Source organism: Panthera leo, chromosome B2, assembly GCF_018350215.1.
Source record: "Panthera leo isolate Ple1 chromosome B2, P.leo_Ple1_pat1.1, whole genome shotgun sequence".
Classification (NCBI taxonomy): Eukaryota; Metazoa; Chordata; class Mammalia; order Carnivora; family Felidae; genus Panthera; species Panthera leo.
In genome coordinates, this window is record NC_056683.1 from 30193954 (window position 1) to 30216173 (window position 22220).

Consider the following 22220-nt stretch of genomic DNA (forward strand, 5'->3'; position numbering starts at 1 on the left):
GCCTAAGTGTCCATCAATGGATGAATGAATAAGGAAGATGTGGAGTATATATGCAGTGGAATATTACTTAGCCATAAAAGTGTGAAATCTTGTCATTTTGGCAACATGGATGGACTTATGTTAAGTGAAATAAGTCAGGCAGAAAAAGAAAAATACCATATGATTTCACTTACCTGTGAAATCTAAAAAACAGAACAAATGAAGAAACACAAACAAAAGTAGAAACAGACTCATAGAGAACAAATTGATGGTTGTCAGGGGGAGGTAAGTGGGGGAAGGGCAAAATGGGTGAAGGGGAACTGTGAGGTACAGGCTTTTATTTAAGTCACAGGGGTAAAAGCTACAGCATAAAGAATATAGTCAATGGTATTGTTATAGCATTGTATGATAACAGATGGTAGCTATACATTGTGGTGAGCATAGCATCACGTATAGAGTTGTCAAATCACTATGTTGTACACATGAAACTAATGTTACACTGTGTGTCAACTATACTGCAGTTAAAAAAGACCACATTACTGAAAATGGAACCCCATTAACTTCTTAATAATAACTAGTATTTGGGGCGCCTGGGTGGCTCAGTCAGTTAAGCGTCCGACTTTGGCTCAGGTCATGATCTCGCGGTTTGTGAATTTGAGCCCCACATCGGGCTCTGTGCTGACGACTCAGAGCGTGGAGCCTGCTTCAGCTTCTGTATCTCTCCATCCCTCGGCCCCTCCCCTGCTCATGCTCTGTGCCTCTCTGTCTCTCAATAATAAATAAACGTTAAAAAAAATTTTTTAAATAATGGCAATAACTAGTATTTACCTGACCAGAACAGGTGCTAGGATGCAAGTCCATCTAAACTAAAGCTACTTGTAGTCTGTGAGCCAATGCTAGTCTATACCAGTCTACAGTGTTTTGTTACTAGCCCACCATGAGAACTGGAGAGTGAGAGTAAACTGGAAAGCTCTACAAAGGTTTCCTTATAAGCAAAATATAAGGATTTACATTATTCCCTTGAGTCTACTAAACAATTTGCTGATCAGCTATTTGTAGACCACATTTGAGTAGAACTATCTTTAAACTAAGAAACTAGACTTAAAAAAAAAAAAAAGCTTTTTGGAGGTGTTACGTAAAAACTGATAAATGTTAGGGGCACCTGGGTGGCTCAGTTGGTTGAGTGTACCACTTTGGCTCAAGTCATGGTATCATGGCTTATGGGTTTGAGCCCCTCCTCGGGCTCACTGCTGTCAGTGCAGAGCCCAATTCAGATACCTTGTCCCACTTCTATCTCTGCCCCTCCCCCACTTGTGCGCTCTCTCTCTCTCTCTCTCTCTCTCTCTTTCAAAAATAAATAAACAACAACAACAACAAAAAACTGGATAAATGTTAGGGATCCTTTCCTTAGAAATATATCCAAGTATGAGGAAGTATAAAAAATTAATATAAAATGTCAGTGCACAGACTGGATCTTTAAAATCTAGTAAGAACAAACACAGGGAAAAGACATTTTGAGTAGTCACTTCACCGGCCTACAATACCACTCCACTTATTTGTAAGTATAAACTGGTGTAGACAAGAGCTGGATCCTATAACAGACTATCAGGTTGTCATTCCCACCAAAACCACTTCCATGACCACCACCAAAGTTTCCAGAACCACTTCGATCTCCTTGCTGGATGAAGCACCAGCCATCTCTTGCTTAGATAGAGCTTTCCTTACTTCACAGTTGTGACCATTCGCAGTATGGTGTTGTAGACAATCTTGTCTACTGAGTCATGGTCATCAAACGTTACAAAACCAAAGTCTCTCTTTTTGCCACTGCCTCGGTCAGTCATGATTTCAATCACTTCAATTTTCCCATACTGTTCAAAATAATCTCTTACATGATGTCCTTCAGTATCTTCTTTAATGCCACTGACAAAAATCTTTTTCACAGTTAAGTGAGCACCAGGTCTTTGAGAATCTTCTCTGGAGACAGCCCTCTTTGGTTCTACAACTCTTACATCCAACTTGTGTGGTCTTGCATTCATGGCTGCATCCACCTTCTCCACAGTGGCATATGTGACAAACCCAAAGCCTCAGGAGCTCTTGGTGTTTGGATCTCTCATAACCACACAGTTTATAAGTGTTCCCCATTGCTCAAAATAAGAGCAAGAATGGGCACAATCCTTCAAGGAAACAAAGAAAAAAAATCAAAAATTCAAAGATGGGGGCTGAGGGCCTAACCCAAGCCTGACCTTAGGCTGACCTGGCCACATAAACTATCTCTGTCCTGGACACAGTACAGGCCTGGGTGATGTCCCAGTCCCTGTCATCACAGATCCTGGTGGGACAAAGTTCCACTGAAGAGACAAGGACAAAGGAGCAGAGAAAATGACTTTGCTTAGGAGTGACCATGTCAAAGCCCAAAATGCACTGAGCACGAACTGGTCACAGTCCCATCCATGCTGGTGCCTCACAGCCTCTCCTGTAACCACATGCAATAGACGAAGCACAGCAAACATGTGTATTCTGGAAGGTTCTCAGTGCTTCCATTTATTTCTGTTCTCAAATTTAAGGAATCATCTCTTTTAAATAACCCATCAAGCAACCCCCCATGATAAGAATGTGGAAAAAAAAAACAAATTTATATTCAGATTCCTATTTTCAATATAAAAAATGTTGCAACTCAGTGCAATATGAAGTTAAGACAGAGATAGACATCTAGTCCTGCCTCTGCTAGAACAAGAAAGTAGATTAGAAAAGGGCAAAGGTCAATGTGGGGAGGTGTCATGGTGGGCAGTGTGTTGGGCCAGTCTCTCCACCTCCTCTCATTATGCTAAGTCACATTCAGACACACTTTGCAGAAAGAAAGTGTAGTCAGAGATTCCTGAAGTCACAATGGGGAGTGGGATTGAGAACTAACCTTGCATTACTTAGTCCCCCACAAGGTGGCTGGCTCACACTGTGAAAGAAAATAATCATGAACAAATTCAAGTCAGTCGCTTTTAAGTGGTGACATTATGAGCAGCCCACCATATGCTCAAAATGTCCCACTCAAAGAATCCCCATAACCCAGTCGTGTCCCCTCTGTTTAACCCCACACTTCAGGCCTCTCAGGGCCTTACCTTTAGGAGTTGTGAGAGACACATCAGAGCCCTGGGCACTGACATCACCTGGGGTAGAACAAACAGGACTTGATCAGAGCCACGGGAGATGAGACTAAAGGAGGAGCTATGGTGGGGGGTGAGCTCCCCATGGGGTCCTGTCTACACTATCCCAGGGTTTCAGGGATCACCCCCTCCATACTTACATGCAGCATGAGAGTAGCTCAGTCCTTTTCCTCCTGTGGGAAGAAGACATCATGACAGAGGCCAGGGAGAAAGCCATGATGTCCTAAAGGAATCTCCCTAGTCCTGGATCCCAGGAAAGTTTCCAGAACTCTTAACCATACCCAAGGCAGGATCAGAAAACATAAGAAAAGTCCATGTGTGTGGACCAGACCAACTGCACTTCTGGAGTCTGTCCTCAGCAGGGGAATTCCCTTCTGTCCTATGACTGTTGGGAATCAGGTCCCCATCATCAGATTCATTAGGGTGAAAATTTGCCCTTCACATTCACATGTGATTTACTAAAAGTGTGAGTGTTAGCAGTCAGCTCCAGAGTGAGCAAGCACATGCATGTGGATGGTACTTCCTATTAACAAAGCAGGACAATCTGCCACCGGGACTTGAAACCCTTCAGTGGAGTCAAAAAACTCAGATCCTCCCACCTCTTCCCTACCTGGGCTCTTCTTCCTCCAGATCTCAATGCCAGACCACAGCTCCAAGGAGAACCAGACCAGCAATGATGCCCATGATGGGGATGGAGAGCTGAGAAGTGACTTTGGGAAGGGGAAGGAAGGTGAGGGCCCTGACCCCAGGCATCAGCCCCCACCCTGCTGGAGTTCTCCACAAGAGCTCCTGATTCCTCTGAGAAGAGGGTCTATGTCCAGGTCTCCCCCCTTATCCTGTCTCAGCATGAGGGGCTTAGGCAGTTCCACCATGCTGCCTGTGGCACATGTATCTCTGCTCCTCTCCAGAAGGCACCACCATAGCTGCCCCCTTCTGGAAGGTCCCATCCCCCAAAAGTCTGGTGTCCACAAGCGCTGTGTCCGGATGTGGTCCTCCCTGTCATGCTGCCAGGTCAGAGTGATCTCTGCAGGGTAGCCCAAGGCCCAGAACCTCAGGGTCACCTCATGTCAGAGGTGGGGTGGTAGGTCATGTGTGTCTTTGGGGAATCTGAGAAAAAGGCTCAGAAAATTAAAAAAATTTTGCTTTGGTCATAGGTCACACCAGCAGCATTCATGTGACTATCCTGAGAATGGATGTGGCAACTGAAGTGGGGGAAGGGAGCACAAAACCCAGATGCCAGCCTGGACACAGGGACCTGAGATCATTTCTTATTCCTTGAAAAGTTCTAGGATGAAGACAAGACAGGACAGATGAGGAGGCTACAGCTCTCTGAGGGAAGAAAGGGATTTCTGGTTCTGATCTGGGTGGAAGCAGAGTGACTCAGAAAAGTTCAAACACATAGTACATGGGGAAGAGAACAAGGCCTGAGAGAGAAAGTCCCCCACAATTCTTAAAGCTGCTAACAGAGAATCAGAGGGTATTGCTAGTTGGTTATTGCTCCATCCCTGGGGGACTGGATCCCTTCATTGTTTCTGAGAGAAGAGCTGGACCTCTAGGCTAGTTAGTCACTCTTCTGGCAGAGGATCTGAACAGCCAAGGCTTAATCCCTCGACCCCTGACCTATGGTATTCGGGCATCTATTCCATTTTCCTCCCCTCTTCCAGGGAGCACAGCCCTAGTCTCTGGAGAGATCGCAGAAGTGCTGAGGTGACCCTCCCAACTGCGCGCTGCAACCTCTCCTTCCCTTTCTCCAGGTACCTGCGGAACCTATACCACGCATGCACGTGACCTCCAGGTAGTTCCTCTGATGCTCCGCCACACTGGCCGCCTGCCACTTGTGGCAGGTGACCTGTGTGTGTCCGCCACGGTTCAGGAACACAGGTCCTCATTCAGGCACAGTTGTAGGCGAACTGTCAATGTCTACTGAGCAGGGGTCCATAAGAACCCACGAACCCACCGGGCAACCATAGGTCACCTGGAAGGTGAGACCCAGGCCATGCCCCCAAAGTCAGCCCTGCACTAGTCCCACTCCCTTGAAGCACCCCGTGCCTGCCTGCCTCAATGATGGGGGGGCGGGGGTGATTGGTCACAACCAGTTTCCAATTCAACAGTGCAGGAATCCCTGCGGGGTCTCCCTGGGTGGAGGGTCAGGGTTGGATTCTGAGGCCTCTAGATGAAGCTCCAAACCAGAGTCTAGAGAAGACGCTGTCCTGCCCATGGGAGATAGGGAGACTCGTGACCTGCGATCCACTCAGCTTCATTCACTGGCCTCGCTCTGGTTGTAGTGATTTTAGTTAGCCCCTTGGTGTAGAAATGTGTCTAAGAATATTGCAATCAGACTCATAAAGCTCCTAAGTTGTTGCACTTTATATATATATATATATATATATATATATATATATATATATATATAATTTGTGTCTCTTTTATGGTTTTTTTTTTTAAGTTTTAATTTAGGGGCGCCTGTGTAGCTCACTCAGTTAAGCATCCAACTTCAGCTCAGGTCATTATCTTGTAGCTTGTGAGTTCAAGCCCCACGTTGGCTAAGTGCTGACAGCTCAGCGCCTGGAGCCTGCTTTGGATTCTGTGTCTTTCTCTTTCTCTCCCCATCTCACACTCTGTCTCTCTCTCTCTCTCAAAAATAAATAAACATTAAAAAAAATTTTTTAAGTTTTAAATTCTACTTAGTTAATATACTGTGTAATATTAGTTTCAAGTGTACAATACAGTGATTCAACAGTTCCATACATCACTCTGTGCTCATCACAAGTGTAATTCTTAATCCCCACGAACTATTTCACCCATCCCCCCACCGGCTTCCCCTCTGGTAACCATCAGTCTGTTCTGTATTGTTAACAGTCTATTTCTTTGTTTCTCTCTCTCTCCCTTTTTCTCATTGTTTATTGATTTCACTCATATGTGAAATTTAAAAAACAAAACAAAGAAGCAAAGGGGGAATAAAAGAGAGGATTCACAATTGTGTTTTTATTTTTTATTAAATTTTAAAAAATGTTTTATTTATTTTTGAGACAGAGAGACAGAGACAGAGACAGAGACAGAGGTGCAAGCAGCGGAGGGGCAGAGAGAGAGGGAAACACAGAATCCAAAGCAGGCTCCAGGTTCTGAGGTGTCAGCACAGAGCCTGACTCAGGGCTAGAACTCATGAACCTCAAGATCATGACCTGAGCTGAAGTCAGATGCTTCACCAACTGAGCCACCCAGGTGCCCCTTAGTTGTATTTTACTTTTAAGATTTATTTTAATTTTAGAGACAGTGCTTGCACGAGTTGGGGAGGGGGCAGAGGGAGAGAGAGAATATTTTTGTTGTTGTTGTTTAAGTTTATTTATTTTGAGAGAGAAAGTGAGTGGGGGAGAGGCAGAGAGAGAGAGAGAGAATTCCAAATGGGTCTTTCATATATGGCCTTTATGATGTTGAAGTATGTTCCTCCTATCCCTGTTTTCTTGAGGGTTTTTATCAAGAAAGGATGGTGTATTTTGTCAAATGCTTTTTCTGCATCTATTGAGATCATATTGTTCTTTGCTTTTACTAATGAGTATATCACCTTGATGGATTTGCAAATATTGAACCAGCCCTGCAGCCCAGGAATAAGTTCCACTGGGTCATTGTGAATAATTCTTTTAATGTACTGTTGAATTCAATTTGCTAGTATTTTGTTGAAAATTTTTGCATCCAGTTTCATCAGGGATATTGGTCTATAATTCTCCTTTTTAGTGGGGTCTTTGTCTGGTTTTGGAATTAAGGTAATGCTAAGCTTGTAGAATGAGTTTGGAAGTTTTCCTTTCATTTCTATTTTTTGGAACAGTTTGAGAAGAATAGGTATTAACTCTTCTTTAAATGTTTGGTAAAATTCCTCTGGGAAGCTATCTGGCTCTGGACTGTTGTTTGTTGGGAAATTTTTGATTACTGATTCAATTTATTTGCTAATTATGCATCTGTTCAAATTTTCTACTCCTTGTTTCAGTTTTTGCAGGTTGTATGTTTCCAGGAATTTATCCATTTCTTTCATATTTCCCAGTTTGTTGGCATATAATTGTTCATAATATTCTCTTATAATTGTTTGCATTTCCGTGGTGTTAGTTGTTATCTCTCCTCTTTCATTCACAATTTTATTTATTTGGGTCATTTCTCTTCTTTTTGATAAGTCTAGCTGGGGGTTATCAATTTTATTAATTTTTTTTAATAACCAGCTTAGTTTCATTGATCTGTTTCTGTTATTTGTTGTTTTATTTTGTTTTGTTTGTTTCTATATTGTTTATTTCTGCTCCAGTCTTTATTATTTCCCTTCTCCTGGCTTTAGGCCTTGCTTTCTGTTCCTTTTCTAACTCCTTTAGGTATAAGGTTAGGTTGTGTATTTGAGGCTTTTCTTTCTTCTTGAGGAAGACCTGTGTTGCAATATACTTTCCTCTTAGGACTACTTTGGTTTATAGCATGTGCCCCTTCAAAACAGCATACCTGTATCCCTTGGATAAATACCTAGTAGTGCAATTTCTGAGTCATAGGATAGTACTATTTTTGATTTTTTGAGGAACCTCCATACTCTTTTCCAGAGTGGCTGCACCAGTTTGCATTCCCACCAGCAGTGCAAAAGAGATCCTCTTTCTCTGCATCTTTGCCAACATCTGTTGTTGCCTGAGTTGTTAATGTTGGCCATTCTGACAGGTGTGAGGTGGTATCTCATTGTGATTTTGATTTGCATTTCCCTGATGAGTAGTGATTTTGAACATCTTTTCATTTGTGTGTTGGCTATTTGCCTGCTTCAATGGGAAAATGTCTATTCAAATCCTCTGCCCATTTTTTTAAATTTTCTTAATGTTTAGTTACTTTTGAGAGAGAGAGAGAGAAAGAGAGAGAGAGAGTGCAGGTTGGGGAGGGGCAGAGAGAGAAGAAGACACAGAATCTGAAGCAGGCTCCAAGCTCTGAGCTGTCAGCACAGAACTCAATGCGGGGCTCTAACTCCTGAACCATGAGATCATGACCTGAACTGAAGTTGGATGCTTAACTGACTGAGCCACTCAGGTGCCCCATCTTCTGCCCATTTTTTAATCATACTGTTTGAGAGGTTTGATGTTAAACAGTATGCATTAATTATATCTTTGGGGTATTAACCCCTTATCAGATATATAATTTGCAAGAGAAGGAGTTAAGATGGGAGAGGAGCAGGGGCAACCCTAAGCTTACCTTATCCCTTGAACACAGCTAGATAAGGATCAAATCATTCTGAATACCCAAGAAATCAATCTAAAGACTACACAACTAGAGGCAGAAAAACAGCACATCATGGAAGATAGGAGCTATGGAAAGTTGATGGGGTGGGGGGAGAATTTCAGGTGCTGTAGAGGGGAGAGAGCCCTGGTCATGGAGAGAGGAGCCAGACAGAGAGAGAGAGAGAAAGCACACGCAGGGGATTGCACAAGAAAAACACTTCCCCAAAACCAAAGGAGAGGGGCTCACTATTGCAAGTTTTTATAAGCAGTGGAGCTCAAATTCTGAAGTTTTAGAAATCTGCACCATCACTGGGATCTTGCCTGGCAGGCTCAGTAGTGCTCTGGAAGGGAAGGAGGGTGGAGACCCAGGAGCAGACAGTGTAGTCTGAGGATCCCTTGGATCACTCAGGTTGAAACAGTTGCCTTTCTAGGAGTGTATTTGGGAGTAGTGGCATGGCATCTCCAAGAACAAAAGAACTAGCACCACCAAAGTGCTGCCCTGTTCACTAGCATAGGAACAAAGACACCGGTTGAAGGCAGCAAACCTTGGTACCAGCTTTTTGCTGCACTTTACCATAAATGGCAAACCTGTGTGCATTCATGCAACTGTTTTCTGGGACAAACCAGCACAGATCACAGTGTGGCAAGATCCTCCCTCAGAGGTTCAGTATGAGTCTGAGCTGTACAGATCCTTAAAATATGGAGTTTTGAAACCCAGCTGCATGCCTGAGATGAAACATGGGAGTACTGTGCAGCCTGGTAGACAGACAGCTTAGACACAGACAGGGTGAAGTCAGAGATCTGATGGAAACCAGGGACACAAGAGGGGTCATTGTGTGCTTTTCTGGGGGGGCTTCCTGAAGGGTGGCAGACATGAACTCCCTGCTCCCTGGAGGAGAGAACAGAACGATGCCATCCCCCCCACCCATCAGCACTGACTGACTTCAGTGAGCAACACAGTACCCCCCAGTGAAGGCTTACACAAAGCCCCATCCCCCTGTGTCGTGCAGGTGCATTTCCACAAAGGGCATGTCCACCAGAGAATCAGTGCAGCAGGCCCCTCCCCCAGAATGCCAGCACAAACCCCTGGCATGCACCAAGTCTATGATCATAGAGTGCTTCAAAGCTTCAGCTCTAGGGGAAACAGGATCTAGCTTCTTCTAACAAGCAGACTAAAACATACCTGGTTAAAATTTGCCACACAGTGGACAAGGTCCAAACACCCCACACACAGGCAAGAAGAAACTCTGCAAAGGACTGACTTGAGGGAAGGAACAGCCAAAACACAACAGCAGAGTGCACAATCTGAAACACCTCCTGAAGCACCAGGCCCAAGACGGTATAAGACCTCTTCTTAATATAGCCACTATTCTCAGGAGCAGGAATATAACAGACTTTCTTAACATTCACACAAAAAAGAAGTGACCTAGAAAAAATGACAAGATGGAGGGATTCACCCCAAAAGAAAGAACAGGGAGAAGTAATGGCCAGGGGTTTAATGAAAACTGATATAAGATGCCTGAACTAGAATTGAAAACAACAATCATAAAGATACTAGCTGGCCTTGAAAAAAGCATAGAAAACACTAGACAGTCCCTTACCAAAGAGATAAAATAACTAAAAACTACTCAGGCCAAAATAAAAAGTACTATATCTGATATGCAAAACTGGACGCAATTACAACGAGGATGGACAAAGCAGAGGAAAAAATCAGTGATATAGAAGAAAAAATTATGGAAAATAATGAAGCTGAAAAGAAGAGGTAAAGACAAGTATTAGATCATGAATGTAGACTTAGGGAACTCAGTGATTCCTTAAGATGTAATAATATTGGTATCATAGGAGTCCCTGAAGAAGAACAGAATGAAAGGGGGGAGAAGGTTTATTTGAGCAATGATAGCTGAAAGTTCCCTAATCTGGGGAAGAAAACAGACATCAAAATTCAAGAAGCACAGAGAACTCCCATCAAAATCAATAAAAGCTGGCCCACACCAAGACATATCATAGTCAAATTCACAAAATACACAGACAAGAAAAGAATCCTGAAAGCAGCAATGGAAAAAAAAAAAGTCCTTAACCTACAAGAAAAGACAAATCAGATTTGCAGTAAGTCTGTTCACAGAAACTTGGCAGGCCAGAAGGGAGTGCCATGATATATTCAAGGTGCTGAATGGGGAAAACATGCAGCCAAGAATACTTTATCCAGCAAGGCTGTCATTTAGAATAGGAGAGATAAACAGATTCTCAGGCAAACAAAACCTAAAGGAGTTTGTGATCACTAAACCAGCTCTGCAAGACATGTTAAAGGGGAAAGGGGATGCTTTGAGTGGGAAAGAAAGACCAAAAGCAACAAAGACTAGAAAGGAACAGAGAACATCACCAGAAACACCGTATGGCAGTGGCTAAGTTCATATCTATCAATAATTACTCTGAATATAAGTGGACTAAATGTGTGGCGCCTGGGTGGCTCAGTTGGTTAGGCGGCCAACTTCGGCTCGGGTCATGGTCTCATGGTCCGTGAGTTCGAGTCCCGCGTTGGGCTCTGTGCTGACAGCTCAGAGCCTGGAGCCTGTTTCAGATTCTGTGTCTCCCTCTCTCTGACCCTCCTCCATTCGTGCTCTGTCTCTCTCTGTCTCAAAAATAAACGTTAAAAAAAATTTTTTTTTAATAAATGGACTAAATGTACCAATCAAAAGACATAGGGTATCATAATGGATAAAAAATAAAATAAAATAAAATAAAAATAAAAAATATAAGATCCATCTATACGCTACCTACAAGAGACTCATTTTGTACCTAAAGACACCTACAAATTGAAAGTGAGGAGATGGAGAACAGACATGTTAACAGACAAAAGAAAGCCAGAGTAGCTGTACTTATATCAAACTAGATTTTAAAACAAAAATTGTAACAAGAGATGAAGAAGGGCACTATATCATAATTAAAGGGTCTATCCATCAAGAAGATCTAATAATTATAAATATTATGCCCCCTAACTTGGAACACCCAAATATATAAATCAATTAATACTAACCATTGAAAATCTCATTGATAATAACACAATAATAGTAAGGGACTTTAACATCCCACTTACAACAATGGACAGATCACCCAAGTAGAAGATCAACAAGGAAACAATGGCGTTGAATGACACCCTGGACTGGATGGACCTAACAGATATATTCAGAACATTCCATCCTAAAGCAGCAGAATATACATTCTTTTCGAGTGCACAAAGAACATTCTCCAGAATAGATCACATACTGGGTCACAAATCAGCCCTCAACAAGTACAAAAGATTAAGATCATACCATGCACATTTTCAGACCACAACACTATGAAACTTGAAGTCAACCACAAGAAAAAATTTAGAAAGACCACAAATACATAGAGGTTAAAGAACATCCTACTAAAGAATGAATGGGTTAACCAAGAAATTAAAGAAATTTTAAAAATACATGGAAGCAAGTGAAAATGAAAACACTACAGTCCAAAACCTTTGGGATGCAGCATAGGTGGTCTTAAGAGGGAAGTATATTGCAATAAGGCCTACCTCAAGAAGCAAAACACAACCTAACTTTACACCTAAAGGAGCTAGAAAAAGAAGAGCAAATAAAGTGTAGAGCCAGCAGAAAAAGAGGAAATAATAAAGATTAGGAGAAAAATAAGTGATATAGAAGCAAACAAAGAGTAGAACAGATCAATGAAACTAAGAGCTGGTTCTTTGGAAGAATTATTTTTTGATTAAAACAATTTTATTACTATAAAGCCAAGACTTATAAAGAAGAAAGTTAAAGCATACAGAAATTTAAGGATTAAAGTTTTCCATACTGAGTTCCATACTAGTGTAACACCCTTCAGGTACCCAGGAAACTCTGAACCAGCAGTGTTCAGGAGGTGAATAGATTGCAACACAGACCAGCTTCTAAAGAGTGTCCTGAGGAGTGACTGGGTGTAAGATAAACACATGTCCTGAAACTTTCACTCTAGGGGCTAAAAGAATTAATAAAATTGATAAACCCCTAGTCAGACTTATGAGAGAGAGGGAGAGAGAGAGAAAGGACCCAAATAAACAAAACCATGAATGAAAGAGGAGAGTCACAACCAACACCACAGAAATACAATCACAAGAGAATACTAGGAAAATTTATGTGCCAACAAATTGGGCAATCTGGAAGAAATGGATAAATTCCTAGAAACATACAAACTACCACAATTGAAACAAGAAGAGAGAAAATTTTATCAAACCCATAACCAGCAAAGATATTGAATCATTAATCACAAATTACCCAACAAACAAAAGTCCAAGACCACATGGCTTCCCGGGGGAATTCTACCAGACATTTAAAGAAGAGTTAATACCTATTCTTCTCAAATGGTTCCAAAAAATAGAAATGGAAGGAAAACTTCCAAACACCTTTTATAAGGACAGCATTATATTGATTCCAAAACCGACAAAAACCCCACCACAAAGGAGAATTTCAAACCAATATCCATGATAAACATGGATGCAAAAGTTCTCAGCAAGATACTAGCAAATTGAATCCAACATTAAAAGAATTACTCACCATGATGAAGTAGGATTTACTCCTGGGGTGCAGAGGTGGTTCAATATTCACAAATCAATCAATGTGATGCTCCACATTAATAAAAGAAAGGATAAGAACCATATGATGCTGTCAATAGATTCAGAAAAAGCATTTGACAAAATACAGTATCCATTCCCTTTTTTAAAATATTTTTTACTGTTTATTCATTTTTGAGAGAGAGAGAGAGAAAGAGTGTGAGCAGGGAAAGGGCAGAGAGAGAGGGAGACACAGAATCCGAAGCAGGCTCCAGGCTCCACGCTGTCAGTACAGAGCCTGATGCGGGGATTGAACTCATAAACTGCAAGATCATGAGCTGAGCCAAAGTTGATGCTTAACTGACTGAGCCACCCAGGCGCTTGTACAGCATCCATTCTTGAGAAAAAAAACCCTCAACAAAGAAAGTATAGATGGAACATACCTCAACATCATAAAGTTCATATACAAAAGACCCACAGATAATATCATCCTCAATGGGGATAAACAGGGCTTTTCCTCTACAGTCAGGAATAAGACAGGGATGCCCACTTTCACCATTACTATTTAACATAGTACTGGAAGTCTTAGCCTCAGCAATAAGACAAAAAAGAAAGAAGGAAGGAAGGAAGGAAGGAAGGAAGGAAGGAAGGAAGGAAGGAAGGAAGGAGAGAGAGAAAGAAAGAAAGAAAGAAAGAAAGAAAGAAAGAAAGAAAGAAAGAAAGAAAGAAAGAGGCATCCAAATCAGCAAGGAAGAAGTCAAATTTTCACTATTTACAGATGACATGATACTCCATGTAGAAAACCTGAAAGACTCCACCAAAAATTGCTAGAATTCAGCAGTCAAAAGATGTAAAATCAATGTATAGAAATATGATGCATTTCTTTTTTTGTTTTTTTGGGTTTTTTTTTTCTTTTAGGGAGAGAAAGTGCTAGCAGGGGAGAGGAGCAGAGGGAGAGAGAGAGAGAGAGGAGAGAGAATCCCAAGAAGGCTACATGCTCAGTACAGAACCCAACGCAGGGTTTGATCTCACAACCATGAGATCATGACCTGAGCCTAAATCAAGAGTTGGACGCTTAACTGGCTGAGCCACCCAGCACCCCACTGTTGTATTTCTATACACAAGTAATGAAGCATCAGAAAGATAAATCAAGAAATTGATCCCATTTATAATTGCACCAAAAACCATAAGATACCTAACCCAAAAGGGAAAATATCTGAACTCTTAAATTATAGAACACTTATGAAAGAAATTGAAGAGGACATAAAGAAATGGAAAAACAGTCCATGCTCATGGATTAGAAGTACAAACATTGTTAAAATGTCTATACTACCCAAAGCAATCTACACATTAAATGTGATCCCTATCAAAACATCACCAGCATTATTCACAGAAATAGAAAAAACAATCCTAAAATTGTATAGAACAAAAAAAGACCCTGAATAGCCAAAGAAATTCTGAAAAAGAAAAGCAAAGCTGGAGGTATCATGATTCCAGACTTCAAGTTATATTACAAAGCTGTAATCATCAAGATAGTATGGTACTCTCACAAAAACAAACTTATAGATCAATGGAACAGAATAGAGAACCCAGAAATGGACCCACAAATATGTGGTCAACTAATCTTCAGCAAAACAGGAAAGAATATTCAATGGAAAAAAGACAGTCTTTTCAACAGACGGTGTTGAGAAAACTGGACAGCAACATGCAGAACATAACTGGACCACTTTCTTATGCTATACACAAAAATAAACTAAAAATGGATGAAAGACCTGAATGTGAGACAGGAAACCATCAAAATCCTAGAGGAGAACACAGGCAGCAACCTCTTTGGCCTCAGACAGAGCAACTTCTAACTAGACACAGAGGCAAGGGAAACAAAAGCAAACATGAACTATTAGGACTTCATCAAGATCAAAAGCTTCTGCATAGTGAAGGAAACAATCAACAAAAATTAAAGGCAGCCTACATAATGGGATAAGATATTTGCAAATGATCTATTGGATAAAGGGTTAGCATCAAAAATCTATAAGGAACTTACCAGACTCAACACCCAAAAGACAATCCAGTTACGAAATGGGCAGAGGACATGAATAGACACTTGTCCAAAGAAGACATACAGATGGCCATCAGACACATGAAAAGATGCTCAATATCACTCATCATCAGGGAAATACAAATCAAAACCACCATGAGATACCACATCACACCTGTCAGAATGGCTAGAACTAATAACAAAGAAACAACAGGTGTTGGCATGGATAGGAGAAAGAGGAGCCCTCTTACTCTGCTTGTGGAAATGCAAACCGGTGTACCTACTCTGGAAAACAGTATGGAGTTTCCTCAAAAAGTTAAAAATAGAACTACCCTATAATTTTGCAACGGCACTATTAGGTATTTACATAAAGGATGCAAAAATACAGATTCGAAGGGGTACGTGCACCCCGATGTTTATAGCAGCATTATCTACAATAGCCAAACTATGGAGAGAGCCTAAATGCCCAACTGTAAATGGATAAAGAAGAGGTGGCATATATATACAATGGAATATTACTCAGCCATCAAAAAATGAAATCTTTTTCTTTTTCATTTACAATGACGTGAATGGACCTAGAGTGTATTATGTTAAGTGAAATAAGTCAGGTCGAGAAAGACAAATACTATATGATTTAACTTATATGTGGAATTTAAGAAACAAACCAGATGACTGGCTGTCAGTTGAGTGTCTAACTCTTGATTTTGGCTAAGGTCATGATCTCACAGTTCGTGAAGTCGAGCCCTGCATCAGGCTATGCACTGGCAGCACAGAGTCTGTTTGGGATAATCTCTCTCCCTTTCCCTCTGCCCCTCCCTCTCTCAAAATAAATAAACTTAAAAAAAAAGAAAATAGATGAACATATGAGAAGGGGAAAAAAGAGGAAAGAGGAAAACAAAAGATGAGAGACTCTTTTTTTTCACTTCACTCACTCCTTGTTCTTTATCCATTTATTTTTTGTTTTACTTTTTATTTTATTCTCAAATTAGTTAACATACAGTGTAGTCTTGGCCTCAGGAGTAGAACCCAGTGATTCATCTCTTACATATGACAGCCAGTACTCATCCTGAAGAGTGCCCTCCCTTAATGCCTGTCACCCATTTAACCTCCCCCACTCTGATCGCCCTTCAGTTTGTTCTCTGTATTCAAGAGTCTCCTATGGTTTGCCTCCCTCTATGTTTTTATCTTATTTTTCCACAAGAGACTCTTTTTTTATTTTATTTATTTTTTAAAATTTACATCCAAATTAGCATATAGTGAAACAATGATTTCAGGAGTAGATTCCTTAACACCCCTTACTCATTTAGCCCATCCCCCCCACAACCCCTCCAGCAACCCTCAGTTTGTTCTCCATATTTATGAGTCTCTTCTGTTTTGTCCCCCTCCTTGTTTTTATATTATTTTTGTTTCCCTTCCCTTATGTTCATCTGTTTTGCCTCTTAAAGTCCTCATATGAGTGAAGTCATATGATTTTTGTCTTCCTCTGACTAATTTCACTAATAATACCCTCCAGTTCCATCCACATAGCTGCAAATGGCAAGATTTCATTCTTCATTGCCAAGTAATACTCCATTGTATATATATATCACATCTTCTTTATCCATTCATCCATCGATGGACATTTGGGCTCTTTCCATACTTTGGCTGTTGTTGATAGTGCTGCTATAAACATGGGGGACATGTGTCCCTTCGAAATAGCACACCTGTATCCTGTGGCTAAATGCCTAGTAGTGCAATTGCTGGGTGTAGGGTAGCTCTATTTTTAGTTTTTTAAGGAACCTCCATACTGTTTTCCAGAGTGGCTGCACCAGCTTGCATTCCCACACAAGAGACTCTTAATGATAGAGAACAAACTGAGGGCTGATGGAAGGAGGTGGGGAGAAGATGGGCTAGATGAGGGATGGGTATCAAAGAGGGCACTAGTGATGAGCACTGGGTGTTATATGTAAGTGAGGAATCACTGAATTCTATTCCTAAAACCAATAGTTTTAGGACTGTATGCACTGTATGTTAACTAACTAAAATTTAAGTAAAAAGTCAAATTTAAATTAAATTAAATTAAAAAATAATAAAGTGTATTTTGTCTATGTATTGCTACACTTGCTTTTTTAAATTTTCATTTCCATTTGCATAGTAAATGTTTTTCCATCCCTTCACGTTCTGTCAGTGTGTGTCTTTGGGTCTGAAAGGCAGTAACACTAGTGTGTTTTCAGCTGTATTCAAGATAGTTGAATAATTTTAAATAAACATATGACCCTGGTATTGCTTTTATTTGGAAATTAAGTATGGTTTAAGGAGATGCATTATCAGTGGCAAGTTGACAAGGTATGGACTTGTATATTTTATGTGTCAACTTGATTGGGTGACATGGTTCCAAGATACTTGACTGGGAGGATCCTTTTTTTTTTTTTCATTTTTTTTCCAATATATGAGATTTACTGTCAAATTGGTTTCCATACAACACCCAGTGCTCATCCCAAAATGTGCCCTCTTCAATACCCATCACCCACCCTTCCCTCCCTCCCACCCCCCATCAACCCTCAGTTTGTTTTTAAGAGTCTCTTATGCTTTGGCTCTCTCCCACTCTAACCTCTTTTTTTTTTCTTCCCCTCCCCCATGGGTTTCTGTTAAGTTTCTCAGGATCCACATAAGAGTGAAAACATATGGTATCTGTCTTTCTCTGTATGGCTTATTTCACTTAGCATAACACTCTCCAGTTCCATCCGCGTTTCTACAAAGGGCCATATTTCGTTCTTTCTCATTGCCACATAGTACTCCATTGTGTATATAAACCACAATTTCTTTATCCATTGACTGGGAGAATCCTAATACAGATGTCTATTAAGCAATGGGATAAATAAAACATTGATGAGGTTAAAATACAGGTCTTAAAACAGCACTATGGAAGGTTGGGTAAACCAAAGAGACCCCATGCTTGTCCCCCAACGTTAAAAAGCCCCCAAACAAGGGGCGCCTGGGTGGCTCAGTTGGTTGAGCATCTGGCTCTTGATTTCAATTCAGGTCATGATCTCACAGTTCGTGAGTTCAAGCCCCATATCGGGCTCTGCACTGACAGCGTGGAGCCTGCTTAGGATTCTCTCTTCCTCACTCTCTGCTCCTCCCCTACTTGTGCACTCTCTCTCTTTCTCTCAAAATAAGTAAGTAAACATTAAAATATATATATATTTTTAAGCCCCAAATAAGATGGCTCTACTTACCCCAGTTTGGAAGAATTTAAAAAGTAAGAAAGCATAGATCACAATGAAAACTCTGATCAGGAACAGTCAGGCAAATTACCTGAGATAAGATTGACAAGATAGGTAAGGTAGTTTGACCTGACCCCTTGCTGGGGATCCAAAGCCTTGTACATAAGAGTGGGTAAAATGATCAGGGGATAGAGAGCAGAAGACTCCAGGACTCCATTACACAGGAGCCACATGCAAAGGCGGCACGATAACCTGTTCCAGATGCACTAATGTGGCCTATGATTAGATTGAAAAATACAGAAAAATAAGAGATTACAGGATGAAGGTAGAAAGTTTGGGTGGGAACTGGAATGTTTAAATGATCTTTAAGTGAAGAGTCTGTCTCCTTTGCCTGAATGTTTCATGAGAATGGGTATTATGTCTGACTGGGGAGCGCTTCTCTGTCTAGTACTATAAAGCAGAAGGCATGTCAATCCACCCTATGAGCAATACTAATCGGATAGGGTACGTGAAAATAAGACTGCCCAAGCTCAAACAGCATACAATACAAGCTGGAGTGCAGTGCAAAGGCGTACTCTGTCCAATAGCACTATGCGCAGCAGGTCCTGGAGCTTACAGCAGAAGCCTCTGAGTGCTTCTCAGTGATTACTAAAGTGAACTAGAGTATTTCCATTCAAAGTTACTAGCTTGCTACTGGACATTAATTTTTTTTAATTTTTTAAAGTTTATTTATTTTTGAGAGAGAGAAAGTGAGACATGGCATGAGCAGGGGAAGGGCAGAGAGACTGAGAGGGAGACACAGAATCTAAAGCAGGCTCCAGGCTCTGAGCCGTCGGCACAGAGCCCGATGCAGGGCTGGAACTCACCAACTGTGAGATCATGACCTGAGCCAAAGTCGGACACTTAACCGACTGAGCCACCCAGGTCCCCCTTACTGAACATTAATTAAAACTACCCTATGTCTGAAGGACATATAATAATCTTGAGCCTGATATATCCATGTAGTCTTGGTTAATGTTGGAAAAACACTCTAATGGAGAGGACAATGCCCAGAAGAATTCCATTAAAAAAGCAGTGACAACAATGAGATACCACCTCACAACAGTCAGAATGGCTAAAGTTAACAACTCAGGCAACAACAGATGTTGGCAAGGATGCGGAGAAAGAGGAACTCTTTTGCACTGCTGGTGGGAATGCAAATTGGTACAGACACTCTGGAAAACAGTATGGAGATTCCTCAAAAAGTTAAAAATAGAACTACCCTACAACCCAGCAACTGTACTACTAGGCATTTATCCAAGGGACACAGGTGTGCTGTTTCTAAAGGGCACATGCACCCTCATGTTTATAGCAGCAGTATCAACAGTAGCCAAAGTATGGAAAGAGCCCATATGTCCATTGACGGATGAATGGATAAAGAGGATGTGGTATATATGTACAATGGAGTATTACTCGGCAATCGAAAAGAATGAAATCTTGTCATTTGCAGCTACATGGATGGAACTGGAGGGTATTATGCTAAGCGAAATTAGTCACAGAAAGACAAATATCATATGACTTCACTGATATGAGAATTTTAAGATACAAAACAGATGAACATTAAGGGAAGGGAGGCAAAAATAATATAAAAACAGGGAGGGGGACAAAACATAAGAGACTCAAACGCAGAGAACAAACTGAAGGTTGCTGCAGGAGTTGTGGGTGGGGGATGGGCTAAATAAGTAAGGGGCAATAAGGAAGACACTTGTTGGGATGAGCACTGGGTGTTATACATAGGGGATGAATCACTGGAATCTACTCCTGAAATCATTATTGCACTATATGCTAACTAACTTGGATGTAAATTTAAAAATACATATATACATAGTGGTAACAGTTTAGCAAATAGTGGAAAGAGTTTCTACAGGATCCTGCTGCCAGGAAAATGCAAGGAGGATATGTGCACAAGCAGGGAGCCTCTATTCCTGTAGGACTGACTTGGGACCTGGTGAGGAGGTGCTGGATTCTATCATCACTTGGACAGGGTCCCAGAGACAGCTCTCAAGTAGCCTATGAAAAACTCCTTGGTTTATGGGTAGCAGCTCCAAGGCGAATGGACAACATCTTGTTTGGAGGCCGCCACTCTGACCAAGGGAGCTAAAAACAGGTCAGCTCCGTGAGCTAACTTGCATGTGGCTTTGCTAGCAGTGATATAAAAATTGAACAATAAAAGCCCCTGTGTTTTGGATTTAGCAACTCGTGGGCAGTGGCCAACAGCCAGGCCATATGGTCAGGCAGAAGGGAAACTTAGTCTGTTAAAGGAATAACCACACGGGGCACAGCCCCCTGCAAACCACTATGGGAATTTGAGGGGTGCATTATAAAGTAGGACATTTTGGTGCTCATCACAAGAACCACCTTCAAGTTTGGAAGCTGTTTGGAAGTGATGAGTGGGTATCTTGATGTCCTCTCTTGAGGTGGCCCCTTGGGTACGTGAACTAAAGGGACATTGGGGGCTGCAGTAATCCAGAGAAGGCTGAAACTACATATAGTCTACTTGCATCCTCTGTGGCCCAAAATACCAAAAGGAACTGTTCTCACTGCCAGCCACACACTACAGACAGCTAGGAGGCAGATTCCCTGGTAGGAAGTCCTTGAACATAGCTGGCAAGTCAGAGCAATACTAGTAACCCCAAGGGAGGGCTGCAAATGGGTCTTGACAGGAACAGAGATTCTGGGTTGGGTTTTGCTTACTCAGTGGTAGTTGCAAATGTCTAGAGTGCTATTAAAAAAAGAAAAGAAAAGAAAAGAAAAAGAACATAGCTGTAATTCAATTAAAATTTTAAAAAAATAGGGGCACCTGGGTAGCTGAGTTAGTTAAGCATCCGACTCTTGGTTTCGGCTCAGGTCACGGTGTCACAGTTTCTTGACTTCGAGCCCCACGTCGGGCTCTGCACTGATGGCGTGGAGCCTGCTTGGGACTTTTCTCTCTCTCTCCCCGTCTCTCTCTGCCCCCCACCAACTCGTGCTGTCTCAGTCGCCCTCAAAAATAAATAAATAAATGTAAAAAAAAATTTTTAATAAAATGCAGAGAGCATCGATCCTGTGTGGACAGCTCGATGAAATTTTACACGTATGCACTTCCCATGTACTACCACCCAGAGCAAGATGCAGAGCATTTTGGGTTTCGGAGAGATTCCCAGTCAATACGCCACCACAAGAGGTAACAACTCTTCTGACTTCTGGCACTACAAATGAGTCCTCATCTTCAACTTCACATACAAAAAGTCTGTGTCTCTCACGTGTCTGGCTTCCTACACTCAGTGTCACGTCTGTGAGGTTCACCCATGCCGTAGGGTGTAGCGAGAGCCCAGTCTTTTTCAGGGCTGTGTGGCAGTCCATTGTAAGGCTGTGCTACAGTTCATGTACATATGTTCTTTTTAGGCACATTGACGTTGTTTCCCATTTGGGGCAATCATAAACAGTGCCGCTGAGAACATTTTTATACCTGCCTTTCGGTGCACATGTGACAAAACAAACAAAAGATACTGTACTAGTTTGGAATGCTCGGTCACATTTCCTCATGCTAAAAAAATACATTACAAGCCATGATGTCCAACAATGGGCATACAGATATACCGACAGAGAAACAGCTTAACAGAGAGTTGGAATGGACAATGGAAATACTGTGAAAATAGGGCCACAGAGACATGAAGTGCTGGCTCACACACCTTCACAGAGTGTGCTCCAACCCAGCATGCGTGGGAATCAGGAGTGTCCCCGTTAGGGGGAAAAGGTGTCTGTTTTGTTTCCTTGATGGATCTGGGCAGGAGGGCGGGGCATGTAAGCGTGACTCTATAATCCTTCCCAAGTGAGAGGACATTGGTATGACTATAGTTCACCTCAACATTCCCTCTTCCTACCCGCTACAGTGTCTCAGGACAGGAATGCAAGTACGAGTGCCAGAAACAGGAAGGACTCCTAAGCAGGCGACCGTACCTCCGTTGTTCGACCTTGATGTGAGATTTCCTAAGGGACTGAATGGGAGGGCTGTGCCTTCGCCCCATCTGGCAA

The 22220-nt window shown here is 41.6% G+C and overlaps 1 protein-coding gene across 1 annotated transcript in view; it reads right to left on the reverse strand.

The window, feature by feature from the left end:
* Nucleotides 1-1311: 1311 nt before the first annotated feature.
* Nucleotides 1312-22220, reverse strand: part of LOC122219678 (class I histocompatibility antigen, Gogo-B*0103 alpha chain-like) — a 29771-nt gene continuing 8862 nt past the window's right edge. Inside the window, exons 6-9 of the mRNA XM_042938205.1 lie at nt 3278-3310; nt 3093-3140; nt 2891-2929; nt 1312-2153 (exon numbers count right to left, since the gene is read on the reverse strand). Of these exons, the coding sequence (XP_042794139.1) occupies nt 2925-2929; nt 3093-3140; nt 3278-3310 (86 nt within the window). The 3' untranslated portion in view covers nt 1312-2153; nt 2891-2924. The remainder of the gene's footprint in view (nt 2154-2890; nt 2930-3092; nt 3141-3277; nt 3311-22220) is intronic.